General features: G+C 43.5%; 1 protein-coding gene across 1 annotated transcript in view; it reads left to right on the top strand.

Moving 5' to 3' along the window:
* Positions 1–25,914, top strand: part of MYO16 (myosin XVI) — a 581,111-nt gene that overhangs the window by 154,772 nt on the left and 400,425 nt on the right. The window contains exons 7-8 of the mRNA XM_019525343.1: positions 11,065–11,140; positions 17,010–17,163. Of these exons, the coding sequence (XP_019380888.1) occupies positions 11,065–11,140; positions 17,010–17,163 (230 nt within the window). The remainder of the gene's footprint in view (positions 1–11,064; positions 11,141–17,009; positions 17,164–25,914) is intronic.

Below are 25,914 nucleotides of genomic sequence, written 5' to 3' on the forward strand. Positions count from 1 at the left end.
GGGGGACCAGAAGGGTTTGGGACAGACCTTGTTCCTAGTGCCCCCTGGCATAACAAGGAATAACGGCCATAAGTTGTTGGAGAGTAGGTTTAGATTAGACATCCGTAAGAACTACTTCACAGTCAGGGCGGCTACCAAGGGAAGTGGTGCTGGCTCCTACCCTGAGGGTCTTTAAGAGGAGGCTTGATGCCTACCTGGCTGGAATCATTTGAGCCCAGTTTTTTCTCCTGCCATCCAGGGGGTCGGACTTGAAGATCTACAAGGTCCCTTCCGACCCTACTTCTATGATTTTATGATGATTCTATGATTTGATTGAAGTTCCCCTCGTTCCCTGCAGCAAGTGATCCACTGTTTAGTTGGTTCACATTCACAAATATATTTTGTTCTGGGCCTTTTTTCCTAAAGGACTACTGAATTAATAGAGGGGATTCTCATCAATAACCTACTTTGAACACTATTTTACTACTACTTCAAGTCCAAAACAGAGGTAAAGAGACAATATAGGAAATCAGACAAGCCCCACATTCAGTTCGCAGTCTGATCTAAGCTAAGTATAGAGAGTCAAAAAGTCCAAGACTGAATTGATTCAGTCTTTGCAAGTTTCTCTAAACTGTGTAGAATGAATGGATAATAAAGTAAACTGATGATCATTTTTGAAACTGGAAAGGCAGCCAGACACTTACAGTGGCCCATACCAATAGCTGGGGTGGCGGGAAGCACTGGAGCTTCCTTGCCAGCCACTGCTGAAGGCACCTAAATGCAGCTGAGCAGGGGTCATCCTTGAATGGCTGCCCAGCACACACACCCGAACCCCTTATTGTTCCCGCCAAGTGGGGAATGGTCCCTCCAGTCCTGAGTGGGCCAGATCCCTAAGCCTCAGTGGGCATTCCCCACTGGTCCCAGAGCCCTTTGGCTGGTGCAGAGTGGGGATCCACCCCTTCCATTGCTCAGTATAGTCCTGCAGGGCTTGACCCCACCTCAGAGGAGAGAGAAGAAACAGTCCCTCCAGCTTGGAGCTGGTGATCCCCCAGCCTCAGTGGGGGTTCCCCACCCCTGGCAAGGATGCATCCCCCCTCCTCCCCTGCCCCCCCAACCCCTCAGAGGCAAGGTCAGCTGGCAAAGGGGAGGGGCTAAGGCATCCCAGCCTGGCTGTCTGGGCTGCAGGTAGGTGAAAAGGCTTCCCTCCCTGCCCTGCAAACCTCATCTGGGGGTCCAGTGCCAGCCTGGGTGGGTGCGTTCTCCTGCTTCCTCTCCCAGCCCCTCAGAGGCAAGGGAAGCTAGTGATGAGCTGGGGCTAAGTGATCTGAGTCTTGTTCTCAGTGCTGCAGGGCTGGGTGGAGGGGCACAAGGCCTGGTGGAGGGGGATTTCCCTCCTGGGCCATGCAGATAACAGTGGGGATCCACTTGCAGGCTGGGTGGGTATTCTCCCTGTTCCCCCAGTCCCTCAGAGGCAAAGTCAGCTGGTGAGGGGGTGGGGTAAGGGATCCCACCCTGGCTCTCTAGGCAGCAGGGAGGGTGAAAAGCCCAGTAGAGGAGGCTTCCCCCTGTGCCTTGCAGACCCTACCTGGGGGGCTAGTGCTGGGCTGTGGGGTGGTGTTCCTTCCACCCCCCAGCCCCTTGGAGGCAAAGTTAGCTGGTGAGGGGGTAGGGCTAATGGATCCAAGCCCAGCTCTCTAGGCTGCAGGGGTTGGAGTGGGGGGAAGAGTCCAGCAGTGGAGGCTTTCCTCTCTTTGTGCTTTGCAGACCCCATCTGGGGGTCCAGTGCTGGGCTGGGTGGATGTGTTCCCTGCCCTCTCTCACCTCTTGGAGGCAAGGATAGCTGGCAGGTGGTGGGGCTACAGCAAAACCAGCCTGTCTTGAAGGGCTGTGGAGGGGGCAGTGATAATCTCCACAGAGGGTGCTTTCCCTCCCCTTGTGCTGTGCAGACCCAGGCTAGGAGGGCCTGGGGTCCATTCCTCTGCCCTCCTATCCCACCAGACTGGCAGGCGTAGGCAGAAGCAGGAAGCAGAGGTTTTACTGCCTCAGCTCTGTGAAAGTAGGTGGTGAGACCAGTCCTACTCCCCTAGAGCAGACAGCACAGCCCAGGATTGCAAAGCATCCTGGGATGCTGGGGGACTGAATCAGTTATGGGTTTAAACTGTTTTTGATCACTTAAGCGAGTTTATGTGCAACTTCTGTCCCTAGTCCTAGGATCCCCAAGCTATGCATGGACAGGTTCTCCAAACTGGCACATCCATTATTCAATGTTTAGTTTTCTTCTATTTGTTCAATGTCTGGCCTCAGACCTTATTTACTCTATACTGTTTAAATCCACCTCTGAATACAGAATATCCTTATGGGCTTTTCTGTGATGGGTATTGCTACATATTTTAGTGCACTCCTGTGAGATACTCCATGAGCCCCAGCATCACAGCATTCATGAGCCACCTGCTACCTAGAGGTATGTAGAAAAAACATTTAAATCTGCGTCTACATCCAAATCCCTGAATCTTTCCAAATGTCTCCGAATCGATTCAGAGGGCTCCAATTCAATTTGGAGAGATTAAAGGGTCCTCTGATTGGATTCAGATTCAGAGATTCAGTCACCGAATCAGGCCAGATCTCCACCAAATCAAATCGGGGACCAACACTTCACACAGCCCTACTAATCAGTCTGTGTCTCTACTCTTCAGATGTCTCACCCCTATTTATGTCTTCTTGCTCAGCCAAGCCTTAGTCTTACCTTTTTTGACTTCCCATCCTTTTCCAGTCTACTCACTCAGTGAGTTCCAGTCACCTCGCTGAGTCCTCTCTGCTGTCTTCACTTCCACTCAGCCCCTCTCCCTCCAGCCGTGACCTCCACATGCCTCCCCAGTGTTATCTATCTCTTCAGACTCTTTGTGGAATTTGGCTGCCAAAATCTAAGAATTCACTAGTGAGCACGTGCAAATTATGATTCTTTTTAAAAATCTGAGCCAATTCTTGGTATATTTTCACAGGAACAGCAAAAATTTATTTCTGACGCAAAGTTTACCCTCTCTTCTCCCTCCCTATGAGATTTTAACATCCATGCTCTGAATCACAGAGGCACCATAGTTTCACAAATAAAAGATCACCACAATAATATGGGTTTTCCCTCCTTTCGGTAGACTTGTTTTAAGAAATAGATGAATTATTTTGTCTGAATTAAAAAATCCGTTCTGTGGAAGATGCATAGAATAAAAGGTTGCAACCAAAATAATTGTAGTTTGACAAATATATTTGCTAATGAAAACAGGATATATACTGATTATATATTCTGAATATAGTGAGAAGGGTTGTGCAACCTAAATAATATGTCATGATTCTAGATTGCCTTTAATATTGTCATGATCAGTGCTGGTACATTAAATGTCCATGTTTGAATTAAGTGTCATCATGAATACCCTTTCACATAAACTTAATCACTGATGATTTCACACATTGTTTGTATGTAAAGGAGTATTATGAGATTGCTGAGCGAGTTCTTCAAAATAATGTATTCTCAAGTCTTGATCTGATGCTGTAAATCTCACTTTTCTTGCCTCTCCCCCTGGTTTTTTTGTCTAGGGTTTTTTGTAGTCATGGATGTGGGATTGTTTAGAGAATGATGTATGAAGGAAATCTGAGGCGGAAAGAATGGGGTAAGGAGGCGACAATGAATGAAACCCATAGGGGAACAAATATGGGGAAGCAGACACTGGGAACATCTACAGATGCTAAAAAAGTGAAGCAATAAACTCCGGCACCAGAGTTTATTGCTTGTGGGCCCTGGTGGGGTCAGCCTGTGAGCCTGGGTCTGCTGTGACCCAGTTCAGTGTGCTGCGGAGGAGCTAGCTGGGGCATAAGGGTGCTCCAGTGTGGGGCTAGCTGGCAGGCAGCCCCCATACTGAAGCACCCTCTTACCCCAGCCAGATGAATCAGCATCTACATGTGCAGTGCTGTAAAGTAAAAAAAAAAAAAAAAAAATCTGCAGCAGGATAGTATTTGTATTTACAAGTACTAATCTGCTACAGTGTTAGTTTCCTAATAGGGCCACACATGCAGATGCCAGACATTTATGACAAAGTTAATTAGTCTACTGAGTAGAATCTACTCTGCAGTAAATGTGTCATGTAGATGTGCCTACTGAGTGGGGACTGGAGGCATGGAGGAGCCAGATTGAGGAGACTGTTTTTGATAGGATAAAAACAGTGGGAGAGGATTATTGAACAATACAATTGGGAAACTAAAGTGAGAACGGACACACGAAGTAGAGGGAATGTTGTAGACAAGGGGAACAGAGGGTGCACATTAGGCCTTAGTATAGGGATGAGAAAAATGGAGTCTAAGAAACTAAAAAAGCCAGAGGATGTAGGAGAAACTGAGGAAGGACAGAATTCAGGGAAGAAGGGCAGAAAATGCTAAGTGTAGACCCTGGGAAAGACATGGGTTGTGGAAGGAATATTAGATTTAGCAGAGTTTATTGATGGATTCTAATAGAGAAAACTGAAGCATTGGATAAGTATATAAATTAGGCACAAGTATATAAATTAGGCAATGCATATTCACTGAATATGGAAGCTAGCACATTACATCTTAAGATCTATGAATTTGCAGCTTTAATGGGAGTGACCCCAAGGTAGAGGGAGAGGAAAGCTGTGACAGAGGAGCACCAAGGCTTAGGGAAGGCATTCAACAGGCTTCGAGGGAAGGGATTCAGAGAGCTTTATTTCATCATTTGCAAGTTGCTAACTTAGAGACATGAAAACCTGTATACCACTTAGGGAGAATAAACCAGACTTGATAGCAAAAGACAGTTCATCCAACCCTAATAAAAATCCCAGTAAGAAGCAGGAAAAGCAAAACATGATTTGAGAACAGTTTAGAGTGGATAGCACAGCCATGGCTACATACAGAGACTCAGTGGTTCCCAAGGAATCTCCAGCTATCCACTGCTTCATGTCTCTTATTTCCTGCCCTACCAACAGAATTTCTTATCTCTAGCAACAGGCCTCTCTGCCTGCAAGCTAGCCAACATTTGTGTGCCTAAGCCAGTGGTGTATTTAACTGATCACTTGGCTTTTCATAGCTAACTTTTAATGTGTGACACAACTTAGCCTTTTTTGGCAGGAGGAATTGTATGTGTAGCTTTTATAATATTAAACTATCTCGTTTATTCAGGCTTTTTTCTATACCTAATCATCAGTGTCTCACCCCTTGTTTCATTAGTTTTGCATTAGCTTGTTCAGCTCCATTGCCCACCTTCTGTGTTTTTGCTGCTTATATGTGTGTATTTTCTTGGCATCTTAGATTGAGCACAGTGTTTCCATTAATGCAATTCACTGTTGGTTTCCTTAAAGGTTTCCTGGGAATGCAATACTAATGTGCAGCCTGCTGTAATAATATGCAACCTGATTTTTCTGGGTAGAGGTTCTGCATCTTTTTCATATGGACTAGCTTTGCAAAGACAGAGTAGAGTTTACTCTGTGTACATAGTTTTGCTGGGCAGATCCAGGATTTTAGAAAGGGCGGTGAAGGTGGTGCGGTGCATCATTATATATAACACAACACATTTTTCTCTAGTTTTAGAGAAACTAGAAGCTTTCCTAACATATTAGAGGACTAGCATTATTATTCAGTGTAGGATCAAAGCAAAAACAAATATAACTTATTGGGATGTGCACTAATTGGCTAGATAGTATATTGAGTTTAAAAAACATAACACACCAGGCAAAAAATAGTCAAAAGATTTTGTTTCATTAGTCCTGTAGTCATTATAGTTGAATGTAATTCTCTTATTCAGATTCATAAAACAAAATCTAGCCTTCTTGAGAGTCTTGACACTGCCCCCAATACTTCACTGTCAGTCATTTCTGTACCTGAGTTTATATTACTACACCTAAATTGATGCTTTTCATTAGAGCTGAGAACAGTCAGCAGGGCTGTACAATAGGGGACAGACATTGCCAGGAATGGCCAACAGATGACAAAATCATAGAAAAAAGAATAGCTTTAATAGTGGAACATCAAGACCATTAAAATGAGAGAGGATTGCTAACACCTGTGGAATGAAGAGTGATTAACGGGAAACAAGAAGATCATAATGAGCTATGAAGTCAATTGACTCCCTCCATGCTGCCTGAATAAAAATTCCACCTGGATCCACCCTTGATAATCTCTATCCTTCTTTAGCTTCCTTTCACATCATTATCAGGTAACCATTTCTCAGTACTGCAGGTGATGATGGTGCCCAGAACCCAGATCAGGTTATGCAGCACTAATCATATCCCTTCCCTTCCCCAAGTCAACAAGAGGAAAAGAAAGATAATTGGGTCTGCCTGGAGTGGGGAGGGGATGACACCAAGCGTCCTTACTTGTATCTCAGAAAGTGGATTCTTCATCTCCCCCTGTTGCTGGTTGTAAGTATTGCAAGCATCTCAAAGAAAACTTGACAGGTTTCCATCACTTGTTGAAGCCAAACCCAGGACAGCAGGGTTCCCAGCTACCATATCTGAAGCAGTAGGTATCAAAGGGAGATGACCAGGACAACACACTGGTGCATTGACGTTAGTAGGGGTACAAAAAAACCAGCTGGTTTGGTTACCACCACAGCACTAGGAACAGAGCCAATGATGCAGCACCATAAGACGCTGCCACCTACGGTACTCAGTCATCCAGTTATGCCTCTGCCTGAAGATGGACTTGAGAGAAAACTCTACATATTTTTATTAAATTGTATGAATAGAAATTTTAAAAGAGAGGTGCTTTTACTGGATCTTCATGCATGTTTTCTCTGCTACTAAAACTGAGTGAGTCTGTTTACAGCTCAAGCAGTACTTTCCAGATGTAATGAGAGATGGCTTTCCTTGCTAATATCTTTTTGACACGCAAATCATTTTCAATCTTACAACTTCTGTTTGATCATAGGGTTATTTTTTTATGTATTTCCTGAAATTACTTCCATGAAGAAAAGTCTGATTTCATTGTATTATCAGTAGATTCCAGTGATAGAGGAAAAAAAAACCTCTCTCATCAAAAGATCACCTTGGTGCATCAGTGACCTTAGATACATTAAGGCATGTAGTCAGAAACTGGAACAGAGTTTATGCAAGTTCCCTTTGACATTCAGAAATTGCATCTTAATAATAACAAGGAAGCTATGACTTTGGTAAAAATGTCATAATCACCAATTCAATTAATGCAGGCTGTGGATATCTGAGAGGATTGCTTTTCTTTCACTGATATTTCCATTTAACCACAAAAGGCCATTAACATAGCACTGGAAATTTAGTAGAAAAAGTAAATTGATTTGTTGTCTTTCCAATAAAAAAGTTGATTCTGATCTTAGATGCCATTTCTCTATGTCAAATAACACTGCCTGCATCTATATATGCACTTAATGTAGAGTTCCCCACTGGCTCAAATTACTGCCTTCCCAGGCTCATATTTGGATGCTGTACCTGGGAGTAGTTTACTCTGACTCAGACTGCTCCCGAGTTTATTGCTTTGCATTTATTGCATGTGTAGATGTATGCACTGAGTGCATCTACACATGCATATTTACTGCGCAGCAACCGAAAATACTATGCAGTACAGGCACACATCTACCCGTGCATGCCCAAATTGAGCAGTAAATATGGTGACTAACGCTGACTTAAGTGTAAATTTGATACCTGTATCATGCAGGTACCAAATTTATGCCTGATTAGTTACTGTACAGTAACGCATAAGTAGACACTGTACTGCCCAGTAACCCAGGCCTACTGGACCAGCCCAGCCATGATGGGGCTGGCCTAAGCCCAACCCCAGGGATCCTGACTGACCACCTCTCCCTGCTTCAACTTGGGGCTAACATTAGTCCCAAGTACTGGCAGCTGGCTCTGGCTTCAATTTAGGACTAAAGTTAGTCCCAAGGGCCAGTAACTTACTGTGCCGTAAATTTAAGATGGCATAAATACATATCTAGACACAGCCTTTGAGAAGCATTTTTTCCACCCATTTTGCTCACTGATTGTGTCTCATATAGATGTACCCCAAACTAGCTTTAAGCTAGCTAGCTCAGGTACTGTTGTCACTGTATCCCTGATAATATGGAACTCAGTGTGGGCTGCAAGCAACCAAACTCCAGGAGCCACAACCCAACATAATTCAACATAATTCATTATTGACTTGTCTCTGTGCTCTGCTTACAGTGTGTGTGTGTTTTATCTGTACAATATTTCAATTATTCTGTAAGAGAAGAATTTATATGAGCAGTCTTCAAGGCATCACTGATATATTCTAGGCAATTGACTGACCAGATTTGTTAACCTAGGTAGGTGAAACAATCCCCTCTTTCTTTCAGTATCTCTTCCCCTTATTATACCTACAAAAAAGGTTAACTCCCTCGGTAACTTCTTTTTTAAAAGTAGAAAGCTAGTACTAATACTAATTAGCATTCAGCCACCTTCTATTTGTATGTTTTTAATGTATAAGTATTTGCGTAGACCACAAGGGTTAAAATACATCATTTGACATATTTGTAGCTCTCAAGTGTATAGATTCATAAAATCTAATAATATCATTAAGATTTCATAGACATTAGGGCTGGAAGGGACCCCAGAAGATCATTGAGTCCAGCCCCCCTACCCCAGGGGCAGGAAGTCAGCAGGGATCATAGGATCCCAGCAAGACAAAAATCCAAGTGTCTCTTGAAGGCATTCAAAGTAGGTGCTTGAACCACCTCCAGCGGCAGTCTATTCCAAACCTTGGGGGCTCGGACAGTAAAGAAGTTCTTCCTTATGTCCAACCTGAAACAGTCATGGAGGAGTTTGTGACCATTTGACCTTGTCATCCCTTGGGGTGCTCTGGTGAACAGATGTTCCCCCAGATCCTGCAGATTAAGCATTAGAAGTCTTGTCACCTTAACCTGTTGTATTTTGTTTATACCTCTTAACAGAAGAGAAATACCTACCTAATTCCCTCTTTGCTCATTCCCTTTGCTCTATCATTGTGATGTTTTTATGCTGTAAATATTGTGCATTTTCTCAGTCATCCATGTTTTGTAGCACTAGGATACTACTATATACTAGTAAAACTAGTATAGAAATCTTTCCATTGGTGTATAGAGCTCTGAATCCCATGAAGAGATATGCCAGCTGAAAATTAACCTCCTGTTTCTAAAACATGTCAATCTAATGAATTTTAAACCAATGTAACATCAATGCATCTACTATCCAAGAGGAGGAACTATTAAGTAAGTGGAATTATCAGTGATCTGAATGCTTTAGTCACAGTTATTTATCTGGCCTACTGTTCTGGCCAGAAAAGGAAGCCAGAACCATAAAGCTGAGGGGCTTGAAGTAGTTTTAAACTTCAAGCATAATTCTTCAACATAATTCTGCAAATAACATTTGCCCAATTTGTATGAACAGGCAACTATTTACCTCTGTATTTTTGTAGTAGTTACTAGTCACTGCTCTTCTTTGCTATCATACTTTAATCAGTATTGTCCTCCTTGTATTTTACTATTCTTTTGAAATTATTCCCTTTCCCCTGCACTCCTTTTTTAAAAAAATATTTTCCTTTTAGGCCAAGTTGCAGCTCTGCTGTTAGCCTACTGTTGGCATCTTGGCTACATCTCATTTCCCTTTTGATGTCCTACTTTGGACTAAAGAAACTTTTCTACTCAGCCTACTTTTCGCCTTGCTCACTTCCTTTGTGCTATTGCTAGGTTGGTTGTTTTTACCTTGTCAGTGGACATGTCTACATGAGATACTTTGCTCAGGATTAGAGCAAATTACTGTGCAATAAGCATCACTGTCTACATGTGCAGATGCTTACTGGACAGTAATTTGCTCTAATCGCAAGTAAATTTGCTACCTGTAAATACAAATAACAAATTTACTCGAGTAATTACTATGCAGTACAGCATGTGTAGACAGCCAACCAGGAGCAAATGTGCTCACAATCAGCTGGACATTGTTGGCACTGGATGTGGACCCTGCCCCTATACCTTTGTTCTAGGCAAGCACAACCCTCCGACCAACCACAATACCCGCTAGTTGATAATGGGTGAGTTTATTGATACAGAGTGATAACAAAAAAGTAACAATACGAACAATCAAGCAATTCTATATCTACCAGTCTATATCTAGGGCTGTCATCAGAGTCAAAGTACAGTTGGTCAGACTGCAGGCTCCACTCTGAGACTTTTTCTCTTAGGTGTCAGCAGTCTGGAGGTGGGATGCTGAGGCCCACAGCCCCCCTCCAGTGGGGTGGATGAGACAGGCTACTGGTATGCCCTTGGTCCATGGTGGCCTTGTGGACCCTTCCTGGGAGACAGGGATGGGGATGGGGACCCCTCTCAGGGAGCAGAAGGAGGAGGGACAGCAAGGAGGGATGAGAAGGAACAGGGAGGGACCCTTTGTTAATCTCAGGTCTCTGCTTTTGTATTCTCCTTCCCTCACTGATGACTCCTGATGACTCTTCATCCATAGCTATCTCCAATTTGTTGTCTTTGTGTAGCCTTCTGGGCCTTCTCCTAATTTGGTCTGTTCCCCCTAAACTGGGACACAGGCCCCACCTCTGCTCTGGGGCCTTGTAGCTGGTGTCACTTATCTTGTGTTATGGGACAGTATGGAATATACTTCCTTGGGTCTCAGGCTGTGTGTCTTCGTTGTGTTAGACAACCTGTCTGCTTTCAGGTGGTGATCTCGTGTTATGGCATGCCCCCCTCAATTCTCAAACTGTGTCCATCTGTTGGCCTTGTTGTGCTAGACAGCCCATCTGTTTTCAGGGCCATGAGAAGCTGTTTGTGTGTCTCCCAAGCTCTTTAGAAAGCCATTTAACCCTTGCTGCTGATCTTGAACTCTTATAATGCATATATCTATACCTATAAGCCAATTCCCTGCAAAACCCCAGAGCATGGTGCAACTTGCACCAGGTATGGGGGTGACTGGAATAGGTGAAATACAGGAGTGAGACACAGTTTTTCCTCTAGTTAGGAAGTATTGTATTAAGAAGACTTTTCCTTTTAAACTGAATTATAACTGATATTTGTGTCATGCTTCTGTCCTTTCAAAAATCTGCTTTTGTTCTTTCTAGACAAACCTCGTGAAATTGCTTTTGACACATTGGGCCAACCCCCATCTTCTCAACTGCAGTAATGAAAGGCCTTCAGGTATGACTATTATCCCTCTTCCCTCCAAAATGCTTCTGTCCTTAACTTGTGTATGTTGTCAACCTAGCCACTTGTGCAAAGAGGAAATTGCTTTTGTTTGTTTGCTTGCTTTTCTGGTAGAGTGTACCTATCTTAGAAATTTTACTGCACAATTCAACCACAGGAATTGCATTATTTAATTTGAAGAATATTTAACCAATAGAATACAATAAGTTATATGTCCATAGCATGTTGTCATAGTTGTTGTGCATATTGAGCCATGCCTTTGATTCCTGGAAGCATGTCTTCATGCAAGTACTTAAAAGAGCTTTTTTGAATATTGTAGAGTAGGATGATTTATTCAAGAATATGTATTTTTAAATAATAGCACCTTCTGTTATGGAAAACCATCTACAAAGTAAGAGAATATTATATGAAAAGATCCTTGCATTAGGATTATTAATGTAACATTTAGCATTGGTGTTTTTAGCATATATTTAATGTAACATTTAGCATTGATTTTTTTTTTTTTTGAAGGTTGCTGTGTTTGGCTTTGTTTTAGTTTTAGTAGCATCTAGAATGAGGTGCTAAAATTCTTGTGTGTCTATCTCCCTGATTTCTGAGGTGCAAAGGACCAGGAATTCATCCCTTCACACCTGATGGGAACATCATGATCAGTCAGTTATCAAAGAATATTTTTTCCCAAAATGCTGCAACCCTTTCTTTCTCCATAGTTAACTGCTTTGGTCAGTTCTGCACCTTTGTAACACTGACTGGCTCTATTGTTGCTATGGAGGCTTGCCTTTACACTTCCTCAGTCTCTACCCAGTGATCAGCATATTACTTCTTTAGCATAAGTGGCTTTTCCCATAAGGTAGCACAGCTGCAGCTGGTGACTCATGGATTCATAGACATTAGGGCTGGAAGGGACCTCGTAAGATCATTGGATCCAGCCCCCTGCCCAAGGGGCAGGAAGTCAGCTAGGATCGAAGGATCCCAGCAAGATAGGCATCCAAATGCTTCTTGAAAGTGTCCAGAGTAGGTGCTAGTGCTATATCTGGGGGTGTCTATTCCAGGCCTTGGGGGCTTGTATAGTGAAGAAGTTTTTCCTTATATCCAGCCTAAAATGGTCTTGCATGAGTTTGTGACCATTGATCCTTGTCTTCCCTTGGGGCGCTCTGGTGAACAACCATTCCCCCAGATCCTGATGCACACCCCTTATGTACTTAGCTAGCTCTTCCCTCTTTTTCCTTGAGGTGAAGGGCCTGGCAGTAGGAGTCAGTCTCTTGTTCACCATCCCTGATGGCACACAACCTCAGCACTGCAGTCTGGAACTCCACTATCCAGCATTTCAGAGACTCCAATATGGAGCAAACCTCACAAGGGGAGGTATCAATGCTCCTGATCCCATGTGTCTGGAGTCATACCAGGCAGCCCCCTCAAGAGGCCAGGGGCTCTGTCTGAGTGGTGGCCAGAACCATGGGTTCTGTCTGGGTGGAGGCCTCAGAAGTACCAGAGGGGGAGGGGTCCAGTCACGGGAGGGTGGGGATCTTTGGAGTGCAGCGTGTCCCCACCAAAGTACAGATAGTAGTCCAGACTGCTACTGTGCCAACCCTTCTCTTCAGGCTCACCGCCTAGAACCTTGTGCCCCTCCTGCTCGCCTTCCTGCATGACCTCTTGCACTAAATTGTGCATCGGGCCTACAGTGCACCTGTTTGCATGCTCTGTTTTGAGGCTTTGGTTGAATGGCTCCCTGCAGGGCTGGGTCAAGTAGAAGCCGGGGTGTGGGAGGGGTATGATCCTCCTTGGCTCCTCTCAGCTGCCTCCCTGCAGCTGTCTAACTCCCACCCACTGCAGGCCCCACTTACCTCCCAGCTGTGCTGGGGTCAAGGTCAGGGTCTGTGCATCTGCTGGGGGTCCCTAAGGGGTCCTGGGCTCACGAGGGCACAATGGGCTTCTGCCTGTGCATCTTGCTTTGGAGCTGAAACATCCACTTCTCAGAATTTATCCTGGGCATATCTACACATGCTATTAACATGCTTTAATTGTACTGCACAGTAAAATAAGGTGCAGTAAGCTCTCCCCAAGAGCACGTCTACACATGTGCCCATCAGGATTAAATTTGCCCCCAATCATAGCAGTTCAATGCAGGATTACTCCTGCCCTGCTCTGCTCCCCTACAGTAGTCGGGGGGGGGGGGTCCAGGCTCCCGGCTCCCTTAGGTGTCAGCTCCAGGATGGCAGGGGGCACCAGGGTCAGGCCTGGACTCCAGGGGGTGGGAGGAGCTGTCCTGCCACCAGGGCAGTTACCTCCCTCCCTACACCCCGATCGGCAGATCAGGGCAGGAGCTTGGAAACGGTCCCTTGCCCAAGGTAGTTGCCTGCTTCCCAGCCCATTGCCCCATGTGGCAGCACCAGGGCTGGGAACATAGAGCTGCCTGAGGGATGGGAGAGTTCCCCCACCCCCTGCTGCCTGGGCAGACCAGGAGCAATTTGCTCCCAGTCAGCTGGCCACACGTGCACTACTGTGCAGTAACTACTGGCTGCATCTACACAAGTGGCTGACTGCACAGTTGTTACTTTATGTAAAAGATCCATGTGAATCCTATTTTTTGTACTTTATTTTGTTACGCTTCTTTTGTTACTCTTCTCTTCATATGATTGCTCTTATTTTTGCACTTTTGTTGTTACTTTGTATAAAAGAGTCATATGATAGCTCTTCTTTGCACTTTATGCAAAAGAGCCATGTGATTGCTCAGAGATCCATTTTAATACTGAAGATAGGCCTGTTGAAATTCTCTGGGTTAAGGTTAGAGGGGAGAGCAAAAAGGGTAATGTTGTTGTGGGTGTCTGCTGTAGATAACCAGACCAGAAAGAAGTGGTGAATGAGGCTTTGTTCAAACAACTAGCGGAAGTTTCCCAATAACAAGCCTTGGTTCTCATGGTTGACTTCAGTCACCCTAATCTCTGCTGGGAGAGCAGTGTGCAGGTAATCGAGGAAGTTTTTGGAGAGTGTTGGGTACAGCTTCCTACTGCAAGTGCCGGGGCAGCCAACTAGGGGTTGTGTTCTTCTTGACCTGCTTCTTCTTCCCTGAAAGGGAAGAATTGGTGGGGAATGTTGTAGTGGTTGGCAACTTGGGTAGCAGTGTCTACGAAGTGATTGAGTTCAGGATCCTGAGGAAAGGAAGGATGGAGAGCAGCAGAGTAAGGACCCTTGACTTCAGAAAAGCAGACTTCGACTCCGAGAACTTATGGCCAGGATCCCCTGGGAAGCCAGTCTGAGTGGGAAAGGAGTCCAGGATAGCTGGCTGTACATGAAAGGCTTACTGAGAGTGCAGGAACAAACCATCCTGATGTGCCGGAAGACCAGCAAGTATGGCAGAAGACCAGCTTGGCTTAGCAGGGAACTCTTCAGTAGACTAAGTCACAAAGAGGAAGCTTATAAAAAGTAGAAACTTGGACAAATAAATAGGGAGGTATATAAGAGCATTCCTCAGGCATCCAGAGATGAAGTGAGGAAGGCCAAGGCACAACTGGAGTTGCAGCTAGCAAGGAACATGAACAGTAACAAGAATGGTTTCTACAAGTATGTTGGTAGCAAGAGGAGGATCAGGGAAAGTGTGTGTCTCTTACTGAATGGTGGAGGCAGCCTTGTGACAGAGGAGGCAGAAAAGACTGAAGTGCTCAATGCCTTCTTCACCTCAGTCTTCACAGGCAAGGTCACCTCCCAGACTATTACACCTGGCAGCACAGTTGTGGGAGGAGCTGAGCAGCCAACAGAGGTGAAAGAGTAGTTTAGGAACTATTTAGAAAAGCTGGACATATACAAGTCCATGAGGCTGGATGGGATACACCTGAGAGTGATGAGGGAGTTGGCTGATGAGATTGCAGAGCCATGCCTGACCAACCTGACTGCCTTCTGTGACAAGGTGACTGGCTTGGTGGATGTGGGGAGACTAATGGATGTGGTGTATATTGATTTTTAGCAAGGCTTTTGATATGGTCTCCCACAGCATTCTTGCAGGAAAGCTAAGAAAGTATGGGCAGGATGAATGAACTGTAAGGCGGATAGAAAACTGGCTGGAGAATCAGGCTCAGAGAGTAGTAATCAATGGCTTGTCTAGCTGGCAGCCGGTATCAAGTGGAGTGCCCCAGAGGTCAGCCCTGGGACCCGGTTTTTTCAATGTCTTCATCACCAACCTGGAAGATGGCATAGAGTGCACCCTCAGCAAATTTGCAGGTGGCACCAAGCTGGAGGGAAGTATAGATACATTGGAGGGTAGGACTAGGATTCAGCGGGACCTAGACAAATTGGAAGATTGGGCCAAAACAAATCTCATGAGGGTCAACAAGGACAAGTGCAAAGTCCTGCACTTAGGACAGAATAATTCCATGCACCAGTACAGGCTGGGGGCTGACTGGCTGGGCATCAGCTTTGCAGAAAAGGACCGGGGGGTTATAGTGGACAGTAAGCAGAATATGATCCAACAGTATGCCCTTGTTGCAAAAACAGCTAATGGCATACTGGGCTACATTGGTAAGAGTGTTGTCAGCAGGTCAAGGGAAGTGATTATTCCCCTTTGTTCAGCACTAGTGAGGTAACATCTGGAATACTGTGTTAAGTTTGCCTCCCGCCACTACAGAAGGGATGTGGACAAATTGGGGAGGGTCCAGTGGATGGCCAAAAAAATGCTAAGAGGGCTAATGGACATGACTTATGAGCGGGGATCCTGATTTTCTCTAATAAAAATAAATCCCAAATTTTTGGATTAAAAAAGTAACCAAAATCCACATTTTTCTGTGATTGAAATGAAACACCACTACACACACACACACACACACACACACACACACTATATATATAGCTATATAGTAATCTACTGTGCTGTAAAGCATCACTGTCTACATGCATAGCATTAACTATGCAATAAATTAGCTTTCTGTGTGGTTGGTTACTACCTATATAGGCAGTAGATCTACCATGCAGTGGGCCCATTTATACAAGACCCTATGGCACAGTAGCAACAAGCTTAATCTACTGCACAGTAAAGAGTTTTGTGTAGACGCACACACAGTCACTACATAAGTGTTCTTTTAAGGATTCTTTCCTGTCATGGTGGACTAAGATAGGGTATTGGTATCAATGGCTTAGAAGGGAGTATCCTTATAGGAAAAGCAAGAAAATGAATTGTACTTAAACTATCCTGAATTTAAATTATAAAAAGTAAAGAATGTAAGACTAGCAGTGTGGAAAACTGAACAACTTTACCTGCAGATTATGTAAGGAAATTTGTACTGCATAGTCCATCAAAGAAATATGTGCCATTGTTAAAAATAATCTTTAGAATTTTGTGCAGTACCTTATCTTCTCTGAAGGTTACTTGAGTGAATATGTCAGCCATTCATTTGAAAACAACAGAGTTGAGCTGAGACTATCTGTCTAGATTGCTAGTTATATAACAATATGTCCTTTGTGCAAACATAGTTGTTTTCAGCACTTTGATTTCTTCAAATCAATATGTAATTTTAAGTGTAAGACTAGCATGTAGAAATAAAAGAACAGTGAGGTATTTCAGTGTTCGCTGTCATTGAATAAAGTGTTCAATCATGCCATTAAATATCATTTAGTTTTTATATCCCATTTACTATTGAATTGTTTAGTTCCTTCTAGAATAAGACTGGTTTGACGTTTGCCAAACAAAGATGATATAATTTCATACCAAAGCCACCTTACATTTCCTTTTCTCCAATACTCCTGTGATAAATTTCTTCTTAAATTTTTCTTTTGTCAAAATGCTTATCTAAGCTATTGTTAAATCTATAGTTTTGATCCAAATAGGGTTTTGCTATTTTTGCTTTTTCATGCTTAATATTTTTATTCCAATATCTAGATCTTGCAGCTTCTGAATTTATTGAGGAAATCCTTCTGAAAGCCGAAACTATTTGGGAGTTAAAAATGAAAGACCCTTCAACTGTTTCTACTTTATCACAAGAGGAGCCATATGAAGAGATCATCCATGACCTGCCTGCATTTTCTAATAAGCTGTAAGTATTTATAGTTAAGGGCAAAATAGTAGAGCTGTGTTGTCCTGTATAGTGTATACATAACAGATGGGCAAAGTGGGTTCTTCAGTTTGAAAGGCTGTTATATCTTTCTCTATTTCCTGCCCCAGTTTCTTCTGATTTAGATAGTAACAGATTTGTAGTCAAAAGTTCACCATGTACAGTTATCAGAAGGTGAGAGAAGAAGGATAAATAAGATTTAACATATGACTTCAGAATTCAAGTATTTAGCAAAAATAGGGGAATAATGACAATGTTGGATTTTGTCTTGGGGGTTATATGGTGACAGGAGTTAGCCTGAGTGCCTGTGTTTTCATTTTTATCTGTCCTAACATTGCAGAAATTTAATGGGTACAGACCACTTGTAAATACAAGTGTAAGGCTGTTTCTGCATTGGCTGGAACCAATGATTAATAAATGAGGGTAGACCCACAGAAAGGGTTAAAAGCTCCAGGAGCAGAGTGCAAGCTGGGAAAATAGAGGAGGAGTAAGAAGCACAGAGCCTGGGTCGCCCCTCTCAAGGTCAGAAGGGAGACAGCTGATTTTAGGTTTGTTTGGTTGTTGTTTGTATGCCTGCTTGTTTTAATGTTTGTTTTGTTTACTGTGGGGAGAAGGTTGATACATGTAAAATAAACGGGCTGGAAATCCTGAACTCAGAGCTGGCTCGTCTTGACCCATTGAGCTGGGTCAGAGCAGCACCAGGCTGGCAGGCTCACCCTCTTGACCACCAGGCAGCTGAGGCTGCTCTGACCCAGCTTAATGTGCTGTGGTCCCAGGTGCATGTGTAAATGTGGTGCCTAAGAGCAGTAAACTGATGTGAACTACACAGGAGGTAATTGTGTTGCACTAGTAGCATGTGTACACATGCCCAGTGAAAAAGAATTTACTTTCCATGGAATCTGCTATTAAATTTACTATATATGCCTCTCTGCCAATCAATGGCAAGGGGCGGGGTCACTGGGAAATGCCCACAAAATTGGCTTTTCATGTTGCAGACAAGCTACAAAAATTGCTTTATCACACCAAGAGTTAAGTGGATCACTATTAATTACTCTCTTTCCTTTTGAATGGTCTTGATGAGCATTTTTACACATGCTCTGGGACTCAGTGCCAGGTGCTTTAATCAGCAACCCATGCTAATAAAAAGCATCCGCACTTCATACGTACAGGTTTCCCCTGATTCATGCGGGTTCTTTATATGAGAATTCGCTCTTATGCAATGACTATATTCAGACCCATAATGCGTTATATGCAAGGAAAATTCTCTCTCATGTGATCAGCGTAGATGCCCCCCTGCCCAAGCAGGTAAGTCTGTGGGGGAAGGGGAAGGGGCCATGGCCCCACTCACCCCAACCCTGGCTGCAGCGGCCCTGGGAGTATCCAGTGCCAGCTGCCTACAGCCGCTGGGATATACCATGCTCTGCCTGTCCCCCCATGCCTAGCCTCACCCCAGCTCCTGGGCTGCACGGTGCCGTGGTGCAGGCAGCCAGTGTAGGCTGCTCCTGGGGCTGCTCCAGCATGGGATAGGGTGAGTGCAGACAAGTGGAGCCCTGGGCGGCATGGGGCGCAGCACTCACCCCGACACCAGCCGCCTGCACCAGGGCACGGTGCAGCCCAGAAGTAGAGGTGAGTGGGGACAGGTGGAGCATGGTGCAGCCCAGTGGCTGCAGGCAGCTGGTGCCAGCTGCTCCCAGGGCTACTGCAGCTGGGGCTGGGGTGAGTACCTCTCTGTTCCCGCTGCCTTGCCGCCTTGTGCAGCCCTGGGAGTGGTACCCCTCCCACTGCCCCTTCCCTAGTCCGAGCCTCACTCTATCCCTCCCTCACCACCATGGGAACCTATCCCTGTTTGTTACATTGTAAAGTGGGTTTGCTTTATGCGGATTTGATTTATGCACTGTTCTCCGGGAACGCATGTACAGCATAAATCGGGGGAAACCTGTATCAGAGTCCCCATGCGTCCCTGTGCTGATAAAATGGTGGCAAGGAACTAAAGCTCATTGAACATATTTTATTTCAAAGCAGTCTGCTGCCATTTTTTCAGTGCAAGGGCACATGGGGATGCTGATACATGTGACGTGGAAGGCTGCCAGAGCATGTCAATTTCCGTGTTTCGTCAGACTCAATGAATTGAGTCTGTTCTGACGCGCTGGAAGCACATGGGAGGAGGCTCCCCGCATGTCTTTAGGAGCCCAGTGTTTCATTAAACAAGCTATCCTTTCCTTGGCAGTTTTACTGTCTGTTAGCTACCCCTGGTCTCTCTCTTCCTATTTCACAGCCCTGAAGACTATTTTTATCTCTTTTCAAAATCCTAGTTCTGCCAAGGGAGTCCAGTCAGGAGCTAGAAATTCAGCCTTTGGCTGAGAAGCTAAGAGTTGCTGACATTTTAGCTGTGAATCTGCATATTTTTTTCTGAGTTGGAAGGGGAACGTGAGTGAACTGAAAATTAGGCAGTGTTCTTCCTCTATTCAGCTATATCTCTGGATAAATCATTTCTTTTCTTCATTCTGTCTTCCTTAAAACAAGGTGCGTGTCTTATTTGGGGGCATGCATTATGAATGAAAATATAGTAGCTTGAAAACATGGATTATGTCATATTAAAATATGTTATCCTCATTACATGAGTAATGTTAAATATCATATTAGGAAGTTCAAACTTGCAGGGCTTTAAATCAAATGCACCAATTAAGGTAAAATTTATTTTTCTTTATCAGTTAAAGACTAATAACACTAATGTTATATCCATTGACATTATTTCCTGTCATATACTTGGAATGAAAGCTAAGAAGGCATTTATTTCTGTTAATTTCCAACCTGGATCCTGAAATGACATATAATGAGGTACTCTGCCAAACAGTGAAAAGGGGTTGCCATTAAGCAATGATGTATTTCATTCTAAGTTCAATTTCTTTTCTTTTTTAAAAAGACATTTTATTTGTTGGTTCATTTTCCATATAATTCCTCTGTCTCCAAAGAATTTCCAAATGCAATTAGCTCTCAGAAACTGGATACCATCCAAAAATTGGGGACCTAGTACATGCATGGTTGCTAAATTAATTGCTAAAGTGGAGATGGTTAACAAACAAAAACAATGGCAAAGAACGAAAAGGTTTTTTGTTTTGTTTTGTTTTTTAAAGGCATCTCTTCTGTATAAGTGCATGCCTATATAGGGGAAAGGAGTTTTTATGTCTATGTTTACATTTATAAATATCCTATGAGAAGCAGCTATTCAACACTAACCTGAATTCTTTCTGCTTAGTCCATGTCATTATTCTTTCTAATAGCATATTTTATACATGACCACTGGATTCATTTTGGACTTCCTTTATGCTGTGAATTTGTAGCACAGATTAGCTTCTGACCTCCAAAGCTTTCAGTGTTCTGAAGAAATGGCTGAGGCATGGCAGGGGGGCTGTGCAATCTGCTCTCCTCACCCCTTGCTCCCTGAAATTAAGAAAAGGAGAGTGATTCTTTCAGACATTTCCAAATGGTTGCCCTTTATATGGTAATAAAACTAAACTGTTGTGGGCAGTGACCTTCATTGAGAACTCCTAGAAAAGCTCATGGAGTAGAAAAATGAAGATAATTGACTCTGAAAATGAACCATCTGTGGAAAACGAAACTGCCCGACCATATACTTTTTTTCCTTTTTCCTGAATTTATGATTGTCCTGAAACTCTCAGGACATGTCTACACTACAGTCCAGAAGTATGATTGCAGTCTATATGGACACAGCCAGTCTAGTTTTAAAACTGGTGTGCCTGGCTAGTAATACCAATGTAGCTGCAACAGCACTGAGCTGAGCTTGGGCTATGCATTCAAGTATTATCTAGGGTCCAGCAGAGTTTTGCAGCCTGCGCTGAACTCTACACCACCACAGATTACACTGTCAGTAGTATCTGAGTCTGATTGTTCCAAGATATAGCTACACAAAGTGCAGTCATGTCTTTGGATTGTACTGTAGTGCATATTCTCATGGGGTACTTTTTGGCATTACATTTAGATCAACCTAACCAGAGTTAGGTCAACCACATGCTCAATTGTGCAAGTATCCAGGAGGTTAAATTCAGCCAAAAAAATATGCGCTCAGTCTCAGTTAGTTCACCTGAGTAGGTGCACTAATTTTAGATCAAGATCAGGTTAACCCAATCTAGGAAAGGGTTAACCTAATCTCCCAAAAGTCTGTATGCATCTACAGTGTAGCCAAGGGCTGGGAAAGCCCAGCCACTGGCCCCATCATCCACCCAACCCCGACTGGGGTATTTTTAGCCTCCTAACCCCTGCAACAAGGCAGCCTCCTCCCCTGCAGATCCATTGACCCCCCTTCCCCACAGCAAAGCCAGCAATCCTGCCAACCCCCTTGCAAACCCATTAGTTTCCCTAATCCAGTTTCCCCCCCACCTTGAGTTACTTGCGTCAGGCTCCCTTCATGGCTCCTGGGACCAGGTGATGGCTGCCTACACTGCTTTTGTGGATGTGTCTACATGTGTATTTGATGCATGAAAAGTTTATTAGTGAGTAAACTACTCATGAGTAAATGCTCTTGGGCAGGCATTTACACATGCAGGGAAGTGGGAGCAGATTTGTTGCTAATGGCAGCAAACTGCTCCTGCTTCCTGGGGTCCTGCAATGGGCCTCTGCAAATACCAGGGGCAGCTCTAGACTCCCCCTTGGTGCTAGCCCAGGGGCTGGTAGGGAGCACTAAGTCAGGAGGCAGGTGTCTCTTGGCCAGGGCTGGGACATTGCACCCTGCTCCTAGGGGCTGCCTACTGCTGAGGCAGAGACAATGTTCCCCTGGTTTGGCAGCAGGGAGATCCTGGCCCCGGCTCCTTGATCCTGGCCCCAGCTAACTCACTGCTAGCTGCCCCACCAGTGGATTGGGACAGGGGGCTGGGTCCTACCCTACGCCTACAGCTCTTTACAAGCCCCATGCCTCAGTCACTCAATAGGGGCATGGGGTTGGGACTTGCCTCTGACCAGGACAGTTTCCAGCCCCTGCTTTATGGTTACAGAGCAGGGGCTATTAACATCTGCCTGTTCCCCTCTCCGCTCCACGATCACATAGCTGGGTGGGGAGCAGACTGGGGAGGATCTCCCAGTCCCTTGCTCCCCAGTTCTTATCTCAGAGCCAGGGGCTTGGAGTTCCCTGCTGCCGGGGCAGAGGGGCATAGTCCACCGCCTGGGCTTGGGTGACAGCCTGTCTTGGCAGCAGGCATCTCCCAGGCACAGGGAACAGTATCCTGCCCCTGTTGGCCAGCTGACTGAGAGCCGATTTGCTCACAGTCAGATGTCCACACAAGCCCTACTGCAAATAAGTAATCACAAGTCAATTTGCTACTTGCATGTGCAAATTTACTCATGACTAGTGAGGTTTACTGCACTGTAAGCGTGTGCACATAGACATGCACGCTTGCCGCATAGTAAACTATGCTGCTGTGCAGTAAAGCATCTTGTATAGATGCACCCAGTAATTAGTAAAGTAAGTCACTTGGACCTAGACCATATGTGGTGAACACTTTTGCACCTGCTTTGGCAGATCAAGTAGTATTTATCAGAAGCTAGAGGCAGATTATATTTGGTATTGGGTCTAAACTGTTAATCTGTTAATCAAAGTTCAGATGTTGCTGTTGATTATGACCCTCCAGAGCTTTTTGCAAGTCCCAAACTTCAGTATTTTTAAACAAAAGTACTGACAGCCTGATACCAGAAAGAAGAGAGCAGATCCAGTGCCAAGATACCATGGGTTGATCCATACTAGAGAAATGTGTAGGAATAAAATAGACATTATAGATAGAGATTATGTCATACTTTCTATTATGGCACAAAGGTTATAGCAGAGCTTATTAGCCTTCTGGGATAGGAGAGTTCTCAGCAGGCACAGAATTAGTGTAGCTGACTCCCATACTATTTTGCCCTGGATTGAGTAGGTGGGAAAATAACTTGACTACACTATGCATCCGGCGTGCATACAGTCTTCTAGAGAGGTCTAAGTTTTACCGGTTCATAACAGATAGATTGTTCTAATGTATGAATAGGCCAAGCCCAACATATGCCATGTTTTCTTGCATGCAGTACACCCCAGAAAAAGATGTAGGTTTTGTTTTTGAAAGGGTGAATGAAGAATAAAATATCTTTCTTTGTAATATATTACAAAGTAACAGCAGGTAGGGACCTGAGCCTGCTTATTTTTCTGGTCTCTGAGGATCACATGCAGTCTTTACTTTGGCTTTTGCTTGGTAAGCAGTAGAAATGTCTCTTACCATATGTCTTGCATATAATGCACGCTCCAATTTCGAACACCTGGGGTTTTTTTTAAGCGTGTGTTGCATGCAAGAAAATGTGGTATATCCTATGAAAATCAGAGAAGCATACCCAGTTTTGTAAGGCTTCCCATTTGTCTTCTCTGCTGAGCTCAAGTGAGATCTCTTTGTACAGTGCCAAACAATTCTAATCTTGACTGAGGTGTTTTGGTTTAGTTCAGGTAAAATGTCATCATTATTATAATAACAAGTCTGGCCCATTTGTTCCTTTAGACCAGACTATATCCACAGAAAACATAAGGTGAATTTTATGCTACCTTTCCTGTTTTTGTTGTACACTTTAGTTTATACCTATTGATCTTTTTTTCATGTCCTGATATGAAGAAGAGTAATGTATTTGGGTAATAGATCTGCAAGAGTTAACTGAAACTGTACTTTCTGATAGTTTTTGAATATAGCTGACAAATTAATTTTCATTCAAATGCATTATAAAGGAAATGTGTTAAAAGAGAGAGAGAGAGAAACCAATGGTAAATGATTCCTGGTCTATCAACAGAACTTAATTTGACCAAATTGGTTTGCAATTACATTATTGATTTCTTGCAGAACAGCTTGAACAGATGAATTGATAGTCAATATATACTACTCAGTTAAAGAAAAAAGTTTAGCTGTCTTTGTGTTATGCTGGGTTACAAAGCAGACATAGCTTCATTGAGCAATCATTATTAGGTTTAGCTGGATAAACTCCTGGGACTGTGAAAAGATAATTCCTGTATTGGAATATGTTTCTTTTCTAGTTCTTCTACTAAGCTGTTTTAGTATATCTGACTTCCCAGCAATGTACAAGGAAGGTAAATTACAGGAAATGTCAATAATGATTACATATGAAGTGCTTCTTCTCAGAAAATGCAGATGTTAATAGCACTTCATTTTGGTCCCTGATTTTGTATATGTGTTTGTAGAACACATTTACATAATGCTTCCTGTTTGCATTGTCATTTTATCTGAGTTTTCCTTATGGTTTGATGAAGTTTTACCACTCATAAATAATCATGCACAGGACTGTGAAGTATAACCCAATAAAAATGCTAGTTTCACATAGTAGGTTAGGCTTACATGACCAGTAGCATAATTTATATATTTTTTATTTTATTGTTAACTAAAGAGAAACTATAGTGTTTTAAAGTACTTCCAAAATTCTCAGTGATTGTGTGAGGTTCTGTTAATGTTTTCTGTTAACTTTTCACTGCTTCCATTATAAAGGTATAGTTAAAAAAGAGTCCTTCCTTTTAGTGTGGATACAGTTATCCCACTATAAAAGGATGTAAATCAAGGGTATAAATATACAATCAATCTACTATAGAAAAAGATGGTACGAGGTAGAGCTTTGGTGCACATCAGCCAGTCAGAAGTAACCCTTGTGCACACTATTGTGGCATTGTCATAACTTACCCCTATGTCATTAAACTACCATAATTTAGCTTCTGCTTACTGTGATATAGGTGCGTGCAGATGGGCAGGTAGTGTGGAACAATGGATGTGCAGTAGACACTTATCCTCTTATACCTCATAGTAAATGGTTCAAATGCCCAAACCCATTCATTTTCTGATGGTGCCACAAACTACACAAGTTGCAAGTTAAACCGTGGGCGGTGCTGCTAATTTTCAGAATGGAGGCAAAATTTGTCCTGCGCTGCCTGCTCCCTGTCTCCACACGCTGCTCTCCAGCTGGCTAGGGTGCAGGGTGCTTCAGTACAGGGCTTCCTGCCAACTAGCCCCATGCCGAGGCACCCTGTGCCCCAGCCAGCTCCCCCCCCCCACCCCCCAAGCACATGGAGCCTGGATGGGAGCTGGCATGATCTGGGCACAGCCCACAACAAAAGGCACATGCAACGGCATGCACTGTAGCAGAGATTTGTGCTGCTACTGTTTGTGCTGCTGAATGCACATGCCCCTGCTCATCTGGACATGACCATAAAATGCAGCCTTGATACTTCACAGGTTAGGTTTTTTACTCACCTAAAAATTATCCAATTTTTACTATAATAGCTTATTCAGGTTTGGGGAATCTAATAAGCAGCAGCGGGAAAAGGTGTCTTATCTTGGTTATGCCACTATAACCATAACAGTAAACAAATCATAGTATCACACTCATAAGTGGCATTAGTTTTACTGATATAACTTCCTTAGTATATACCAAGCCTTACTATCACAAATCCTGCTGACTTAAGTGGTAGATAAATAATTAAAAGTTATGGAATTGTTCACAGAGTAACATTGTCACAATTCACTTGCTGTACCTTTATCATAAAGTAAATATTAATCACAATAATTAACACATTTATGTGTCAACACAAGAATACAAAATGTAACATGCACAATGTGTCTTGAATCAACATTATAATAAGAAGTTTACATTTTTAATTTTCTGACTGAGCATTTAAAAGTGTTATTTAAACAGGTTCTATTTATATGC

This window comes from Gavialis gangeticus, unplaced genomic scaffold, assembly GCF_001723915.1.
Source record: "Gavialis gangeticus isolate Ggan-Ray unplaced genomic scaffold, GavGan_comp1, whole genome shotgun sequence".
Taxonomy (NCBI): Eukaryota; Metazoa; Chordata; order Crocodylia; family Gavialidae; genus Gavialis; species Gavialis gangeticus.